At 38.0% G+C, this 19,441-nt stretch overlaps 1 protein-coding gene across 6 annotated transcripts in view; it reads left to right on the forward strand.

The window, feature by feature from the left end:
* The first annotated feature begins 4,696 nt into the window (after positions 1–4,696).
* The window catches only part of ERBB2IP (erbb2 interacting protein), a 68,231-nt gene continuing 53,486 nt past the window's right edge, over positions 4,697–19,441 (forward strand). For all 6 annotated transcript variants that reach the window (XM_009884221.1, XM_009884222.1, XM_009884223.1 and 3 more), the window contains exons 1-2: positions 4,697–4,885; positions 9,100–9,217. In XM_009884221.1, coding sequence (XP_009882523.1) covers positions 4,697–4,885; positions 9,100–9,217 — 307 coding nt within the window. The remainder of the gene's footprint in view (positions 4,886–9,099; positions 9,218–19,441) is intronic.

Raw genomic sequence — 19,441 nt, forward strand, 5'->3', positions numbered from 1 at the left:
CCACATCGAGAAGTTTGCGGAGGACTGTCTCCTGTGGGTGTGACTCCATATTGGAAGAGTGGAATACTGTGAGGAGGAAGGAGCAGCAGAGACAATGTGTAATGAACTGACCACAACCCCCATTCTCCGTCCCCCTGTGCCGCTTGGGGGGAGGAGGAAGCCAGAAGTGACAGAGTGGCTTGGTGGGTACCTGGCAGCCAGTTAAGGTCAACCCACTACATAGACACAGTCCACAGTTGTTACAGTGTAGATGTGTTAGAATTATAGTCTTTGCTTTGCCCTAGCTTCTCCAATAATTTTTGTCTGGATATTGATTAATTACACAGTATTCTATACTTGTTGACACTTGCTAAAAGCCAGTAAAGTAGCCACTGCTTCTGACAGTGGAGGGATGATAGCTGTAATTAAATCAGACACTGGTAGTAGATTCTTTGCTGTTTGATCAGTTGGGGAGGGGGAAGCCATGGATCTGGAAGCAGAAAACCTTCAATTTCAAAATTTAAGGGTTGATTTTTTTTTAATTTTTTTTTTTTTACATTTTCTTTATTGGATATTGTGGCCTTCTTGAACAAGTGCCATAATACCTCTTGACCTGTTTGGCCTTGCTTATCAATTCTGCAACTTTAAAGTGCTATAAGTCATTCACTATCTCAGATGGGATAGACTATATAAACTGATATCTATCTATCTAATTATATAGATAGGCAGAAAAGATAAGATGAAGCTGTGACATAGGTTACATTAAATGAATAAACGTCTAATAATAAATAAACAACTTTCACTTGTGAACTCTTATCTCCCTCTCTTACTGGTTAAACACTATCGTTACAACATACTTACATATACTACCATACTTACATCAGAAAACACCTAATTGTTCTCACAAATTTGAGACTTCACAGAATAATTAAGCTTCATGACCATTGAACATCTAGAGGCAAACCCTGTCTGCATAGTCGTTGCTACCTTCAGGATATAGGCAGGTCAATAGATAACATTTTCCATTGTCCCATTTTGTGTAGTTATTGTGGAATTTGTTGGCCTGTTACTGCCACAGTTTATGCGTATGAATGAGTGAATACGATACTTACTGAAATGCATGTATCTATATAGTTTAAACCACTCACGTATTTTTGAGGTTACTGCAGATGTAATGAGTGTGATCAGTGTCTCTGATCCTTAGGAGTGATCCTCAAATAAACTTGGAAAAGGAGGGGTGAAATAAATGCTAAAAATTATTCATGGAGAAAAAAAATTAGCTTATAATTAGCAAACATATTAATTAAAACTAGGTATTTTTTAACACTGAATTTTTGGGGTGGTAGATTAAGTCTTCACAAACAGAAAACAGCTAATTCTCCCTTATGCCTTCTACCTTTTGTGCCTTTAATGATTACAAAGAAAAGCTTCTGATTATAGAGTGATAGTTTGCCCTTCCTATTCCTTCAAGAAGTGAAAAATCCCAAACTATATGAAGATCCTGATTTTTCCTCTGTTGATTGTGAACACTGAACATGAGGTAAACTTGTGTTAAGGCTTTAATCATTCAGGGAACAAGGGGGTTTTGTTTGTGGGTTTTTTTTTCCTCTGAGTTGTTTAGTAGATCTGCCTTTTAAAAATTTGGAGTTGATAAGTGGAGAAAAATAAGCCATTGTAATGTTGTAGATCTGCAAAGCAATTTCACATTGTTTGATTTGGTGCCTTCAGATGGTCTGATGTGGTGTGTTATGAAACTAGGATTCTTCTGCTTGCTAGACTTCCCTGTTTTGTGGGAAGGGAAACAATGCTATACTTCATGTTCCCTTCTACGTTCTGTGTATTTGCCCAAACTATCTATGGAGAAGGTCTTCTTTTGAGCAATATAAGAAAAGCACATGTTCTGTGTGACATTACTTTTTCTTGTCTTGGGTAACTGTAACAGGTGACTCTTCTGTGGTACATCCTTCCTTTCCTCCGTTACAGTTTTTTCGCTTGGGCAACTGACCACAAGATAGATGGACAGATAGATAGGGAGGGGTGTGCTGACACTGTGTGCGTATATATATATATAGGTGTATGTATATATTTTGCAGAAGAGTGGTGGTGTGGAATACTTGCTGCAACTATTCTGCCACATCCATTTCCTAGTATTGGCTGCCATCTCTGTAGAACACCTGTGCTAAACAGGTCTTCATATATGTGTAGAAGTAAAATTTGAACAAACCTAAGACAAATTTGAACTCAATCACATTGTGTAGTTTCCTACATTTAGTTAAGTGCAGCTCTCTTGGTTCATTCTGGGTTTTGAAGAGTTATAATTAGATGTATGCTCAAGTTGGCTAAATCATTGGTTTTGGAGGAGGAGGTTTTATATGAACCACATCATGAACTTCTTTGTATTCTGGAAACCAAAACATAATTCTCAGAAGTCGAAATGACTATACAAAGTGAACTTATGGCTGCAGCTGGTATGATACAGGTATGTCTTCCCCTGCCAGACTTCTGGTAATCAACTCACACATACAGTGTCTGCTTCCAGTCCTTGTTTCCAAGGCGTATGTTCTTCTGTTTATGCTCCTGTTTGAAGAGACTGCTGTTTCTGAAGTAGTGTGTTTTCCCACAGCTCTGCAGGTCTCTGAAATAATAACAGAAGGAGACAATGTTTATTTTTGTAAAAGGCTTTTTCATTTGTAAATGTTGGCCATGGAATTCCTCTTGTGTCTTCACATGCCATCTCTGAGGCTTGGAGAAGGGTTGGGTAGCTCTGACCCAGTGAGCACATCAGCTTCAGTAGCATCCTTGGCTGGCTGTGGATGGCCGGAGGATGCCATGCTGGAGCCTCTTCCTATGGAAGAAACAAAGGAGGTTACACTGTCTATTCTGCTGGCTTTCCCATTCTGTGGAAATCCCTAGTGTAGAATTTGCAGCCTCTACACTCTTTGCATTGCAATACAGTTAAATATTTTTATTTTTAGATCACATTTTATGTAAATAACATGGCTGGAATTTTATGGGAAGTATTAATTATTCTGATAATCAACATTGTACCAAAATCCTAGCAACATCGAAGCATTGTTAAAAAAGGAATTCTTGACATCCCACTTCCTAATTAACAGTTTTCTTCCACCTTTTTAATGGATGAGTGTAGAGTTTGACTTTATCCAGCCTGAGTGATAAGTTGTACTTCAGTTTAGTGAAAAACTAAAAACACTAAAGTACAGCAGCCCCTCAATCTGTTGTCATATAAATTAAATATACCGTGAAGTACTTGGCAAGCTAGCTGCTCAAAGAGGAAAATCCAAGTGCATTACTTTTTTTCTTGTCTTAGTATGAAGGGGGTCTTGCAGCCTGTGACTTCATAAAGCACAGTGGCTGTGGTATTTTATTTTCTCCTTGTATTACTAACATGCTGTCTGAAAGCTGAAGTGCAGTCTGCTAAATGTATCCGAAATACTTTTTTGGCACTTGGAGAAGAAAGTTTCCTGTCACCAATCCAGAAGTTGAAGTATAATTTCTGCAATTCAAAAAAAATATGGAGATTTAAAAAAGCATATTTTAATGTGGAGCATTGGAAGTTTGATTGAGAAAATAAGTACTTAGTGCTGTTTTGGAAAAGTATATATTTTTAGATCAATTTCCTGAGGAAATAATGCTTACATGATCGTGTTGTCCGTCTGCACGTGTTGGTCTTTCCTGAAAAATTGTTGAGTCTGTCATCTGATTTCAGCCAAACTTGAAACTTGAGGTGATGTTTTGAAGATTATTGTTTCTGAATTTTGTGAAAATTGGTTGCTAATTAGAGGAAAAAGACCTAAACTTGTGCTCTTCTGAGGAGGAAAGAGGCAGAATATGGCTGGTGTATGCTGTCAGTAATCAGCTAGTCAGTTTGCACCATTTAGGTCTGCTGTCTCCTGCCAAGTAGGAATATCATACGAGCCACAGAGAGGAGAGGGGACTGTTGTAGCTGTGATGGAGTTTAAAGGAAGAAAGATACATTTCCATAGCAAGGTGAAATTTCCTTAGTTCCAGTGTGCACAGCAAGATGTGTTGAATTTTCCAAACTGCATGGAGTTGCAAAAAGAAGTCACTTCTTTATCTGTGCACTTGGAAACATTTATTTTTAAACTTTAGGTAAAACAGTTGGTAGGCGCCACACTGGTTCTTTTTGTTGCATTATGTCTTCAAATGAGGAATTTGAAATGAAGATACATAAATTTCATCTTACTCATAGCAGGAAAAAAAAAAAGCTTTCCTATGGCCACATTTTAATGCTCTGTAGAGGTGGATTTTACTGTATTAAGCAAAAATATTATCCCAGTAACCTTTGTAAAGGCAGGGATAAGCTATGTTGTAAAAACAATTGACAATTCAGAACCGCTACTTCAAAATTCTTTACTTCTCTGCAATATAGGGCTGTGTTAGCAGGTGACAAGTTACAGGCTAAATTTTTACTTCATCTTCTGAGGTCTGTAGGTGTTATAACCACATCTAATGCCCTTACACATCTGTTGTGTTTAAAAGAAGTAAAAATAAATAAATTCTCCCTGTCCCCTCTCTCATATGTGTATACACACATACATATGCACGTATGTACACACATCTTTCTTTTTTTTAAGTATTTAGCAGCCAAGGGAAGTTTGAGAAGCTGCCCATGTAAGTATTTCTGAAGTTGTCTTCGCTTTTAAATTGACCAATTTCTGTTTTACAGTGCCTGAAAATGACAACTAAGCGGAATTTGTTTGTGCGGCTGGTGCCATGCCGCTGTCTGCGTGGAGAGGAAGAAACAGTCACTACGCTTGATTATTCTCACTGCAGCCTGGAACAGGTGCCTAAGGAGATTTTTACTTTTGAAAAGACCTTGGAAGAACTCTATTTAGATGCTAATCAGATTGAAGAGCTTCCAAAGGTATGTTGGGTGGTTTTCCTTTTAGTTCTGCTTATTAACTCTGTTACTTCATGGTAGGAGCTGGTAGCATCTAGCATTCCACTTTAGCTCTTAAGCTGCTGTTAGCTAAATATTTTAAAGCAAATGGTGGTTTCAGAATAAGCAGCCCTAGTGGAAGGAATGTTTATGCATTCCAGCTTGACTAGTTTGCTGCATGAATTGGGATAAAAATGCTTATGCAACTGATCCAGCCAAAGAGAGGTAGATAGAGGAAGAGGCAGGCTACTTTATTTCTGTGGCAATGTCTGCCCAAACTGACTAACTGTATTCAAAAAAATTGAGGCATTATTTTGGATCTCTGATAACACATGAAGATGTGTAGCTACAATCCAAAGTATCTATTCACATGAAGTCTTGCTTTCTTCTTTGGTACATGACTGAAGAGGCCTTCTGAAGTATCTCAAATTACTGAAGTTCAAAAACTAGAGGGACAGAATACCACTTTGATTATGTCTTTATTATTAAAATTAATATTTGTTGTTTGTTCTGAAATCTGAAGACAAAACTGCACGCTGAATTAACAGTATACTAGAGAAAAGAATGAAAATTTGTGCCAGTGAGACTTTTGAGAAGTGTGAAGTGATCACTGCAATAGACTTGTTTCCTGTCTTGGTGGAATTAAAAACTTAGTAGTTAGATTAAATACTTAATTTTTAAAATAGTTTTGTCACAATTATGTACAAATTTTCACTGACATGCGAGACAACTAGAGAATGCTTTGTTAGATTTTTTTGAAAAGTATGCTTTTCAAAGTACAGCCCTGTCAGGCTTTGCTAGTTTGGATTTTTTGAAAGAAAAGTGAAACAAATAAGGAAGTAAAACAATTTTAGGATAGTAACTTGACAGTTATCAGAAGCCTTGGATTCTGGCAGAGCTGACTTAAACCAACTGAGTGCTTTTGAAAATCCAACCTTAAATGCTCCTGAGAAGCCATCAATGAAAATCTGTATTTATATGTTGAACAGAGCTAGTAACATATCAGTTAAAACTAGACATTTTGTCCAAGTCTGTTATAGTTAAGAAATTCCATTATTTTATTCTTGTATCTTCCCAAGCGTATAATTCTTTACTCTAGACTTAGTCACTTTAGGTTTCAGTAGCCTGCTTTTAAAGACTTCATATCAGCCTTTGAGTTTTATTCAGATGATTTCAGAACTCTATTCCTGTCTCTCATTCTTTATTGGAGAAGAATAAAATTTGAGTGCCGAAACAGAATAAAATACCTTTCTTGGCCAAAAAGAAAGGAAATTTTCTGAACTCTTCTTGCATTGACGTCCTGTTTCCCAAATCATAAGAACTAAGCAAACATCTTTCTTCCAAATTCATAATTCTCTAAATAATTCCTTTTAGTAATCTTAAAAGAGGAAGACAGACTGTACTGTAGTGATCAAATGAATGCATGTTGGCGTTTTAGACCAGAATAAGCAGTTAGTGTGCTTTATCTTCCTTTCCTGTTACATGCCATTTGATTTCATTAGTCAATTCCTATATGAAATCCAGTTTTGATGTGTGAGGTAAACTGCGAGGTAGGCAGTCTACCACTTGCGTTGGTCTAGTCCAAGATTAAATTAGAAAGACTGCTTGAATGTAGACCTTTTGTTCCTTTTTACTTTTCTGTGCTGGACAGCACAGACCTGTAACAGGCAACACTTGCTTCATGTTAATGTGTTTGTACATTATAATAAGTCATCCTTATAGACTTATTTTTGAGATGCTAAGCATTTTTTTTCAGCTTTTAAGTAACTTTTAAGTAATTTTGGGAATTTTTTTTTACTAACCTTTCAATTTTCAAAAGAAAAAAACCCCACGTATAAATTAAAATACTATAAAGGAAACAAGCAAAGAAATTAGGGAGTAGTAAACACATAGTAAAAGTGGTTTATTTAATTATTTGACAGAAACTGTAATCTTAAAACTATCCATAGAAGACTTGTAAGGGAAGGCCTGTAAGGTGAAATGATCCTAGCTGATTTGAACCCAGTTTCAAGCTGCGTGTGCCTTTTCCCTAACCCAAGCTTTTATTTAGTCTTTCAGCTCTTAAAAAGGCTTCTAATTAAGCCATCTCAGACGAATGGTGTGTCTCCAGCTGTTTCCAGGCTTTCTGAAGCTGGTTAAGACATTCCCACTCTTCCCCTTTAGTCTTTGCCCCCAGTGGTGTGTTCTTACCCCTGTTTTGCAATCTGCTGCCCTTTGTATGCCACAACACAACTGGTTTGGGGCTGCCTTGTCACCTTTATCACTGAAATGGCCTGTCAATGTGTGTGGCTTTTTTCCTTTTTTTTTCTTTTTCAATTACTCCAAATCTTTTCAGAACTCCAGCATACTTCAAAAATTGGTTCTTACAGTATAGTTCCTTAATTTACTTGACTGGCTGAGGGTTGCAGCACGAGCAAACTGTGGTGGAGAGAAAGGTGGTGGTAAAGAAGGACTTTGCTTTACATGAAGCACTGGTGTGTAGTCTCAGTTTCAAAAGCAACCGGGCATTTGAAATGCTTTTATCTTGTGTGCTAAATCACATCTGAAAAGGTACTCCGTTTATCCCAAGTGCCACAGTGTGCATTTGATCTGAAAAGCTCAAACTGTGGCAGCTTCAGTTTTCCCTCTCACTCTGCTCTTTGGAAGAAATTGAAATTCTGCAGTAAAATAGTTCTTAATTATATGGCTTCTGGTGTTTACCAGTAATGATGATCTACTTAATCAGTGAATATGCAAACATTAAAAAAGAACAACAAAAGGAACAACTACAAAGCTAATGCCACACGAAACTTCCCTCCCTCCCATTTTCCTTTATGGATATTGCAATTCCTTGTGATGCATTTGCTTTAACCTGACTCATCAGGGAAGTTTCTGATGATTCCAAGAGTCCAGATTGTTTTCAGGGATGAGTTTTAAGTATATGTTCTTGCATGAAGTGTCTTGAAGAAATGGCTTTCCTTTCCATATAATATCCTAAGTAACTTGTAACTATTCAAAGCCTTAATGGTATCAACTAGTTCTAACAGGTGTATGTTTCTGAGGAATTGGAAACATCAGTAGGCAAGCTAAAGCTCATTCCTTGAACTGTCCATCTTGCTAATCTATATTTGCTTCTGTTCTTGGGTGGTATATGCAAACATTACATGAATAGGCCTTGTTCCACAGTATGTGGTTGAAATAATGGCCTCGTAATTGAGAGAGACTCAAGGAATTTTGGTTGGACTAAGCCCATTGCTTAGTTGATTGGGATAATTTTTTTAAGTTGTAGAACACTTCTTGATTTTGTATGATCTTTTCTCAGAATTCCAAAAGAAAAGAGCACTAAGTCCAGGTATTAATGAATGATCTTACCCAAAATTGTTGGAAAAGGAGAATTCATCATAAATTATTCAGATGAACCTTTTAAACAACTTTCCTACAGATATATTTTTCGTAGTATCTGTAGGCTTCCTACATATAATTTGAGGATTTTACTTCCATTACACTAGTATTATGTGCCCTGTTTTGTCAATTTGTAAAGATTTTGGGTAAGAATCTCAAGGTACCTTGCATATAGGAAGAGGTCTGGCTCTGACCAAATATTTGATACAAATTATAATGCATGTATACAGAAGAGATTATACAGTTTTCTGTATGCTTAGATCAAACTTTCGCTAGTTTTCATGATAATTTTGTTGAATTTTTGTGTACTTGAGCTAGGAAGCATGGAAGGGGAAAAAAATGTTATACGATGTAACGGAATAAAATATAAACTTTTAAAGAAGATCAATACCTACTTAAATCCTGTGTTCCAGAAGAATTTGACTTCAGGAAGTGCATCTATCAATTTTTTTTTTCTTTTTTGAAGAAACTCTAATTACCTCTGGGGTGTCATGTGGCATATCTATTGTGGAAAATATTTTGCGATGTTTGCAGGACTATGTGTAACTACAGGTCACAGTTTCTGAGATACGGGAAGGAATTTGTAGGAAGTGTTAAGCATAGCTGCTGGGTTGTGGCCATTTGCAGTTTTTTGCTTTCCTAAGCATTGTAAACTTAGTCAAATTTGAATAAAACTAGTTAAATAAATTTTTTGTAGTCAAAGACTAAATAGTCTGGCCTTCAAGCTGTGAGGTCAGAAGTTTAAAGGGATTAAAACCAAAAGCTATATAGAGGAAACTAAGAGAAAGTTGCATTCACTTTTTTCTCTGTTTCAATAGCAACTTTTTAACTGTCAGTCTCTGCACAAGCTGAGTTTACCAGACAATGATCTAACCACATTGCCAGCATCCATTGCAAATCTCATTAATCTCAGGGAACTGGATGTCAGCAAGAATGGTAAGTCACTTCACTTATTATATTGGGGTAGATAAAAGGCAGATCACTGTTGACTGTACAAAGACACTAGTGAAAGTATAATTTCTGGAAGCTACACAGCTTTAAATTTTAAATCGCTACTCTAAACCACTGCTTAACATAAGAGATGTTCTTTTATGGTCTGGTTGTGATATTTAATTGTATCTCTCACATTAATTGGTTCGTACTTTGAGATTCATTACTGAAAATGGATATTGTGAATTATTTTATGTTGTCTCAAAACTCACACGCTCAAATTTATTCCTTCTAGTGGCTTTCCTCATGTTTCACTATACTGAAGAGAGTTTGCACAGGAACTTGTAAAATTTTGCTAGATTCTATTCTTATATTTTGTTTCATATGAAAATTGTTTTCCGTTTATTTTAATGATCTGCCTGAAAATTGTAGTAAGACTTGCTTTGCTGTCCTGCTCTGGAGATGGTGACCTCTGTCGTGTGGGGAAAGGTGGGGAAAGGTGACTATGGATGATGACTGGTTCACTTGTCTCACTTGTTAAAAATCTATCATTCTGTGTGAGTCAGCCTTTTATAAATTATGAAGTGTTGTCAGCCAAGTATTGTATGCATGGGGTTTTATTAATGGTGCTGCTTTGGCAAGCTGGCAGATCTGTGCAACTGTAAGGAAATTGAAATAACTTCTGTTGTCATCAGACTTATTTGTGTGGCTTATTTGAGAGAAAAAAAAAGTTCAATAATGCTAATTGATAAGGATGTAATAATCTTGTCTTACTAATGCAAAGTGAAGTTAGAAGGCTTCTCCTTGAAATCATATTTGAAAGAATCATATATAAGAATTGCATGCCAAATATTTTATCATATTAAATTCATTGTTTTGTTTGGACAGCTAGCTAATTATGACTCCACAAAGTTAAGTTCTGCTTTATTAAGAAAGTGTTCCAGTTGTTGAAGTGTTGGCGTTCTCCTTGATTGTCCATTGTAGCCCAATACGTACTTAAACTGTTACGTTATTATTTCTGCCTAATGAATGCAGCATTTAGTGTCATAAATTGATCTGATTATCACTGCTCTGTTCCTGGTACAAGTGGATTAATAGTCTTAAAGAACACTGGCCCTAAACTTTCATACTGGCACACAACAGAGAAAGAATCATCTTTTTGTCCTAGACTGAATTGTTGAAAGGATTAACTGTTTCCAACACAAGTTCTTGATGCAGAAGACTTAAAAGCAGCAAAAGGGCATTTGAGTTCTAGTGCTGGCAATTTCCTTAGCTTATGTATGTAAATAAGCAGCTGGTCACTTACCAGCTAGAGAGTTACTTGTCCGTCCAAAATGGTTTAACCTTTAGCTAAGCATTCAGAGAGCTGCTGAAAGAGCACTTGTTCCTCTGAGGCATATAAAGAATTTAAGGAGGCAATAGCTGAATGATATGCTATCCTAGTAAAATGTGAAGCTCTGTTTTCTAGGTGGTGTTTTGTTTTATTTTTAACACCTTTCAGAGAAATGACAGGACACAAGCTTATTTAAACTATTATCATGTGCCTGTTCTCAATCTTATCACGGTTTGGATAGCTTCTCTGCCTAGTGTTGCACATCAAAAAATAGTCCTGAGCTCACATGCTTGTTTACTTGGGACATCTTAGAATCATCTAGGTTGGAAAAGACCTTTTAAGATCATCAAGTCCAACTGCGAAACTAACACTGCCAAGTCCACCACCCTCAGCACTACATCTACATGTCTTTTAAATACTTCCAGGGATCCCTCTAACCACTTCCCTGCGCAGCCTGTTCCAATGCTTGACAACCCTTTTAGTGAAGATACTTTTCCTACTATCCACTCTAAACCTCCCCTGGTGCAACTGGAGGCCATTTCCTCTAGTCCTGTCACTTGTTACTTAGGAGAAGAGACTGACCCCCACCTCACCACAACCTCCTTTCAGGTGGTTGTAGAGAGTGATAAGGTCTCCCCTCAGCCTCCTTTTCTCCAGGCTAAACAACCCCAGTTCCCTCAGCTGCTCCTCATAGTCTTGTGCTCTACACCCCTCACCGGCTTTGCTGCCCTTCGCTGGACACACTCCAGCACCTCAGTTTCTTTCTGGTAGTGAGGGGCCCAAAACTGAACACAGTATTCGAAGTATGGCCTCACCAGCGCTGAGTACAGAGGGACGGTCAGTTCGCTAGTCCTGCTGGCCACACTATTCCTGATACATGCCAGGTTGCTGTTGGCCTTCTTGGCCACCTGGGCACACTGCTGGCTCATATTCAACACCCCCAGGTCCTTTTCCTCTGGGCAGCTTTCCAGCCACTGCACCCCAAGCCTGTAGCGCTGCATGGGGTTGTTGTGACCCAAGTGCAGGACCCGGTACTTGGCCTTGTTGAACCTCATGCCTTTGGCCTCGGCCCATTGATCCAGCCTGTTCAGATCCCTCTGTAGAGCCTTCCTACCCTCAAACCGGTCGACACTCCCACCCAACTTGGTGTCATCTGCAAACTTACTGAGGGTGCACTCGATCCCCTCATCCAGGTCATTGGTAAAGATATTAAACAGAACTGGCCCCAGTACTGAGCCCTTGTCTCCCACTATTCCTGAAAGCTTTTTAAAACTAAAAAAAAAAAAAAAACAAAAAACAAAAAAAAAAAAAAAAACCCAAAACCAAATCAGGGTCCTGCTTTGCCCCTGTTGGGTGAGGTGAGAAATAACGTTATTTATTCTGTAATAAATTTGGTATTATTTGAGTTTTAAATTTGTTGGCTTAAGTGCCTTACCATTTCTATTTCCCTATTCACTGTTGCTACCATGGAACATTTTTCTCTTGACAGCTGCAAGCCTATTCTCTTCTGTTGTGTCTCCCTTCCTCTTGGTAAGAATTTACTGCTCAGTTTCCCACTGTCCACAATTGTTCTGATGTGTGTCTATAATAAAGCCAAATAGGAGGGGTTTAACTAGTTTTCCAAGCAAAACTGATCAAAATCTCTGATTCTTCCTTTTTCTTTTTTATATATTGGAAGAATACAGTGTGGAAGCACAGGGATTGCTTTCTCTTAATTTATAAAAAAAAAATTGCTGGGGATTAATCACCAATCATACTGCAGGATGATGAGAGATGCCAAATTCTAAAATAGAGTGTGTTTTTCAGATTCTGGTGGTTGTGGCAAATGAAGGTGATAGTTCCTGTATTTTTCTTGTAGTATTGATATACTGTAAGTGTTTTCCAATGTGAATGGAGCTAAATCATGGAGTGCAGATGCCTTTAGATAAATATGCATTTAATTTTAAAGGTTGCATTTTACAAGAGTTAATTTTAAAATACCAGCATAAATGAACATGGTAGGATTTTCATGTAAGATGTTTGGGCAGTTTGTGACATAACCAAATGTATTGACCAAAGAGAGGTGTTTAATTTTCTGAAGAGCTGATACAAAATGAAGAATGACGTTTCAGTTTTAAAATATGTTCAAGTTACCTCATGAATTGCAGAGTCTGGCTCACAGAGGAAGATCTGTTGCACAGGAGAGCATCCAGCTTTCCAAGTAGAACTGCACACACATATATATGTGTGGATAATATTTGATGTTTAGATGAAAGATCAAAATTGCAGAAATTCTTCAAGGCAGCAGATTCATTACGTGAAAGGTATTTGTCCAAGAAGGAATCTTTATGATCTTTTGATAGCTCGTAAAAGGGCTTGCCTTTTTTATTTCAGATTTAAATGTTTCTAATTTCATATATACAATATATAAAACTGAGTAACAGCTACACGGCAGATGTGCAAATGCAGATACTTAAGAATACTTAATAGTATTTAATCAGAACAAGGATTCATATAGTCTAGTGTCCTGTCTCCAGCAGTGACCAAAGCAGAAGCCAAGGGAAGATTTTAGTAAAGTGCAGAAAGCTAGGAGACAGGGATGTTTCCCTGTATGCTCCCAGTGCCCAGCACCTTCTGTTATTGGATCTTCTTGAGCCAGACAGGGTGGGGGTTTTATTTAGTAGTCTTCATTTGCCTCCTTCTCTGTCAGTATATCTAGTCTTTGCATAAAGTGATGTACATTTCAAGGCATGTGCTGAGTTAGGGAGTATAAGCCTATAATGGTTGTGTGTTCTGGAGCATACAGAAGTCTTTGTACAAGCATTTGGTTTGGAATATATTATTCATGGCTGCTGAAAAGGTCGTGGCATAGATGTAGCCTAAAATACCAAACTGCTGCTATAAGTGCAGCAATCATGGAATAGAGTTAGCTTTAACTCTGTCTTTAGTCTTGGGAATAGGCAATAAATTCTGTAGATTTTGTGGAAGTAGTGAGTATATCAGTTGTCCTTTTATGGCATTTTAACCTGATTCACAAGGCTATTGTGAACCCTCAGAATATCAGAGGTATTCTATTGCTTCTTTCCAGGTAGGCTTCAGCTTTGAAGCTTTTACCTGAAGCTTGATGCTGTCCTAGTCACAAAGATGAAGTGATGCTTGAACAAATGGTACAATAAATAAACTGCATTCTTATACCAGAAATTACATCCTGGGTAGAAAGCATTGAGATGCCCTTTTTTCCCAGTCCTGCTGGGTTGTATCCTAAAGAGAAGTTGCAGCATACAGAATGTAAGACCTATGTAGAAAAATGAGTGTTTTATTTATGAAGCTAAAGGAAAACTTTAATTGTTGTTTAATCTTCTATGACTAAGTTATTGGCAGTTGTACAGGAAAAAAAAAAAACACCCACCAAAAAACCCCCATAACAACACCTCTAGATCTGTCTCTTTCAGGGTTTATTAACCTCTCGGGGATAATCATTTCCTTGTGGCTTCGGGGATGCCAGCCTTAGCTTGCGTCTAGGACAATGTGGAAGGCTGTCAAGGAAATACTGTTATCTCTTCTCTGAAGAAGGGTAAAGCATTGATGTACAGTGTATGATGGCATATATAAATGCACAGAAAAGTTGGCTTTACAGGTTACTAGAATCAAGTTATTTGAAAGACTGAAGCATACAATGAAGTGACTGCCAGGGAAATCAGGCTTTCCTGGAAGCCTGGGAAATGGGCTTGAAATTGCTTGTGCCTGTGGAGTTAGTATAGTGGTAAACAGTGAGATGGTCTATTTTTCCCCGCTTGCTGCTGGTAAAGGAAAAAGATTGAATTTTTAAGTTCTATATTATTCAGGCCTTTGCAGGATTAAATAGCAAGATTAGGAAATAAATAGCAAGACCAAAATAAAAATGGTGTTTTGGAAATATGGGTATCTTCAATAGTCTCTTAGATATTAAGGAGATATAGATGTTAAGATATTCTCTTTCACTGCAATGTTAAAGTGAATTTATACATGTCAGTTTGTCAGTCTGTATTGCAGGGAATCTTCATGCAAAAATGCACAAATTAATCTCAAGAAAACAAACACACACACAGACCCTGCCCAGCCATATCTGCCTGTAAAACTATTTTAAGTAATTTAAAAGAATTTTGTTAACAGATGCACATTTAGATAAATATGTTTTCTTCAGTGTTTCAAAATCATCTGTTGATTTGGCAAACTAGCTTTAGTATGCTGTGTGCCAGAAGTTGGGGAGTTGGAGAATGAGAATTCAGGAGAGTATCACATCTTATGCTGCCCATCTGGTGCATTTAGGAGTATGTTTTTTCAATGAATTGAGAATTATTCATAGATGATAGGGAGATAGAATTGAGTTTTATTTTCCACAGGGAGAAGTAAGGTAGGAAGATCCTGAATACAAAAATAACTTGCTGTAAATTTGCTGTTTCTCTGCTTATACTGGGGGCGATGGTGGGCAGAGGCAGATGGGAACAGAGGTTTTATATCATCTACGATAGTGAAATAAAAGAAAAGATAATTGATCTACTGCTGACTCCCGAGTCTGTCATTTTACTACAATGTATCACCATATACAGGTCATAAATTTATCCTAAATGTAGGCAGCTATTCTATTTAAAGTTCTTTATTCAAGTGTTTATAGTATTTTTTCTTAAATATATTGGCAGTCTTATTAAAGATACTGAATAAGATCTGTCTTTGCAGAATAAAATTATCTCTGTGCCTAAGAGAGGATGCAAACAGAATGGAATTTCAGTGCAGTTAATGTGGAATTTGAGTGTACATATCTGAAATTCTGAAATAAGTTTAATACAAATCTCTTCCTGGACTCAAAGAAATTTTTGTAACACAGAAGAGGCATTGTAGAATTAATTATAGGTTTTTTTAGATGTGGACTTGCATGTAAAGGGAGAATGTACTTTTATTTTTGTAAAGAGATGTGTTTGAGTGACAGTCATCATGTTTCAACCAAAAGATAACACTGAATTTTCAGCCCAGGGTGCTAGGAGATGGTGGGGGGAGGATGGGAAGCAAAGTAGCTTTACGTGTTTATATTATACTTTAGTTTCAAGTCACTCTGGGGACTCAACAGTACTCCAGCCATAAATAGTTGAAAACCACCTGAGTCTTGGTAATTGTCCAAGACAGCCTCATGAACAAAACTGCTGTGCATAACCTTCCTAGTGTTCCACATTTTGCAATTTTACCCTGCCCTGGCATGTTTTGGTTTATGTAAATTAGTGTCAGGCATGTCTTCAACAAGAAGCAGCATTATTTGCTTCCCCCACACACACCCCCTCCACACCCACCCCTCACCCCGAGAAAAGGCATTTAAGAACCTGTCTTGCTGCTCACACTCCTTCTCCTTCACATTGTGTAAGGAACATAGTTAGAGCAGGCCTTAGAGATACCTTACTCTAAAAATTTAAGATCTTCAAACAGTTTGAGGATGAATGCTTGGAAGACTCATGTGAGCTTGCTGGAGTATCCTAGTTGTGCCAGTACATGTGTCTAAAACGAATAAAAAAACCAAAGCCCACATAAACCCTTGTTTTCTCTGGCTGTGTCAGCTCTGATAATTTAGCAGCACAAGATACTATTATTGGAGAAAGTGTTGAGGAGGCGTTATCCATTTAAACAGATCAAGAGGCTAACATACAGCATAAAATAGTATCCATTACAGTCTAAACCTCACAGAATTGGCACAAGTTTTTAGCTTTCAGATTAAAAACTAAAAATTTTGAATTTCACAAGTGGTCTCAAACAAAAAATTTTAGAAATCCTAAACTTGACTCAGACTTCTAATGCCTTCAAAGCTATAAAAAAGCAGTTTATATCTAAATGCTGCTGCTTTTTCCACATAGAATCATAGAATGGTTTAAGTTGGAAGGGACTGTAAAGATCATCGACTTCCAACCCCCCTGTCATGGGCAGGGACACCTCCCACCAGACCAGCTTCCTCAAAGCCCCATCCAGCCAGGCCTTGAACACCTCCAGGAATGGGGCATCCACAACCCCTCTGGGCAACCTGTTTCAGTGTCTCACCACCCTCACAGTAAAAAATTTCTTCCTAATATCTAACTAAATTTACCTTCTGCCAGTTTGAAGCCATTCCCCCTCGTCCTATCTCTACATGCCCTAGTAAAAAGTCCTTTCCCAGCTCTCCTGTAGGCCCCCTTTAGGTACTGGAAGGCCGCAGTAAGATCTCCCCAGAGCCTTCTCTTCTCCAGGCTGAACAGCCCCAACTCTCTCAGCCTTTCCTCATAGCAGAGGTGCTCCAGTCTTCTGATGCCGTGCTGCTGCTGATGCAGCCCAGGATACGGTTGGCCTTCTGGGCTGCAGTTGTTGTGCATTGCTGGCTCATGTTGAGCTTCTCAGCAATCAGCACCCACAGGTCCTTCTTCTCAGCGCTGCTCTCGATCCATTCTCCACTGAGCCTGTATTTGTGCGTGGGATTGCTCCAACCCAGATGTAGGACCTTTCAATTGGACTTGTTGAACTTCATGATGTTTGCATGGGCCCACCTAGCCAGCCTGTCCAGGTCCCTCTGGGTGGCATCCCTCCCCTCCAGCGTGTCTACAGGTGGACACTTATTCTGCAAAAAAACCTTTTATCTTAGTTGTGAATGTATACTCTATTACTATATAAATGTGTGTAGTTAAGTACCCAACTCGTTAACAAAATGAGCACCAAATATATTGTCAATACTGTATTTTATTGTAAATCTAATTATATTGTAATGGTTATCACAACCAATAAGAGTACATATTTCTTTAAAACTCATTAGAGAAGCTTAAAAATCTCCCTATGGAAGCATTTCCTGGGATTTTTTTTTCCTTTTTTTAAAAATGAAAACACTGTTTAACTTGTTCCTGTCAGATTTGTAGCATGACTTACATTTTTGCATTAATCATTACATGGACTGTACAAATATTATCTATTTTCCCTTACAACCCCCCTCCGAACAGTCCTCCAAATAAAGATTCAACTTCCATTTTTCATAGTGTAAACTCAAGAAAGAAGCCCCCAGCATAGTCACAGTTTACAGCCCTGCAAGTGACCATCATCAAAGGGAGGAGAAATGGGAATGGAAACTTTAAAAGTTTCAGAGCATTAGAACTGGAGAAAAGGACTTTGTAAAGTGAATATGGAGAGGCCAGTCTGCTTTCTAAGCTATAAGTAGATACTTGTCAAGCAAAGTCACTTCCAAGAAAAATCAGGAAATCAAATGGCATTTGTTTTCAGAATTTTGTAAACGTTTTGTAAGATTTTTAGATTAGTTGATTTCCTTGATAAAAACAAAAGCTTTTTTGGGAATGGAACTTTCCTGTGTAAACAAAGTAGAGAGAGTAGAGAATGAAAAGCTATATAAATGTATTAAAATCGATGTTTTATTAAATCTGTAACAAGTTTAATAATGATAGGTTAAATTTGTGACATTGATTTTTTGAATTTTGCTTCTTGAGAAAGTTAAGTTTCTCTCACAGGTCTCCAAGCTTATATATTTTTGCCTTTAGTAGGAGACAGACAGAAAGCCAGACTTCTGTAATGCTGATACACAAGGAGAACCAGGCTGCAAGGAATTACAGAATTCTGACACACTGAGAGTGCAAGAGGAGTAACTGATTTAACATGCAGATTTCAAAAGCTTTGGGATATCTGTTTGCAGAACTAGACGAAAGTGTATTTGCAATAGTTGCTCCTTTCTCTTGAAAGGATTGATTATTTTTTTTTTTTCTTTTAGGATAGGTTTTCACTAAACAAGCCAGAGGCTCTTAAGCTGCTTGGCAAGGACTAGTGTACTGAGTAGCACCTTGTGTGCAGGTACATGGAGGCCAACCTTGTGGAGAGCTGCAACTCCAGTTCTGAGCAGGAAGATGTTACTGCTGCCCTACAGCCTGATCGGGCATCTCATGGAAACCTGAGATCCTGGTTGATCTGAAACCAGTGGTGGCAAGGGATCCTCTCAGAATTTTGAAAAGATAAATGAACGTTGAAAAGGAAGGATGGATGGGTCAGTGTTGTGCAGTGAATTGGCTGGGCTCTAACATGCTGCTTACTTTGAGTAACGAAAGGGGCTACTTTTAATTCAGAGGGTACGCAAATTGTAAATTAAAGCAAAATATATAAATATATAAGAATACAAACTGTGACTGGCACTGTAGTTGAAGATTTCGGTTTAAAATCGCAGCTTTTGCAAACAGATTTTATGTAATCTTTGGAAGAGATGCGGCATGTATTCTTGAGCTCTGAAAATATTTTGATTGCCATGTTTGATCCATATTGGCTGGAAGGACAGTTGTAGCAGAGGCCTGTGCGGAAGACCAAACAAAAGCTGCTTTTTTTTATGGGGAGCTGCTTTCCGGCAGGTCCTAATAGCAGCTTGGCCAGAAGGTTGAGACCGAGGTGAATAGCTTAGCTGAGGCAAGAATGTAGGTAATTAAGGTTTCTTTCATATTCATGCATACTGAAACGATCTGTTTGCCTTTGTGTCCTCTGTACTTGTAAAGGTGCAGAGTGGGATGGTCGAACAGCCGGGCTGTAGTTTCAGTTGTTTTGCTGCAAGAGGGCTTTTTGGTGTGCCTGTTTGGAGATTTATTTTTTTTTCCTCACATTCCCCACAAGCTGAGAGATGTAGCTGTTAGCTCTTCTCTTTGGGAACATCACCCATTTGGCTTCCACAGGTCTCTTATTTTTAAGTGATTGTGTTTTTTCAGAATTGAAACAGTACTTGGGTGGGCTTTTTTTTTTTGTTTTGGGTTTTTTGTTTGTTTTGTTTTTTTTTTTTTGCAAGCCTGTTTTAAGTCATTTCTGCGTGAGAAGTGGAACTTGATTTGGAGGAGCTGCCACTGTTGTATAGCAGTAATGGTTTCAGTAACTGAAGGCTGGGCATACTAGTTTTAGCA

Source organism: Charadrius vociferus, unplaced genomic scaffold (genome assembly GCF_000708025.1).
Source record: "Charadrius vociferus isolate BGI_N301 unplaced genomic scaffold, ASM70802v2 scaffold183, whole genome shotgun sequence".
Taxonomy (NCBI): Eukaryota; Metazoa; Chordata; class Aves; order Charadriiformes; family Charadriidae; genus Charadrius; species Charadrius vociferus.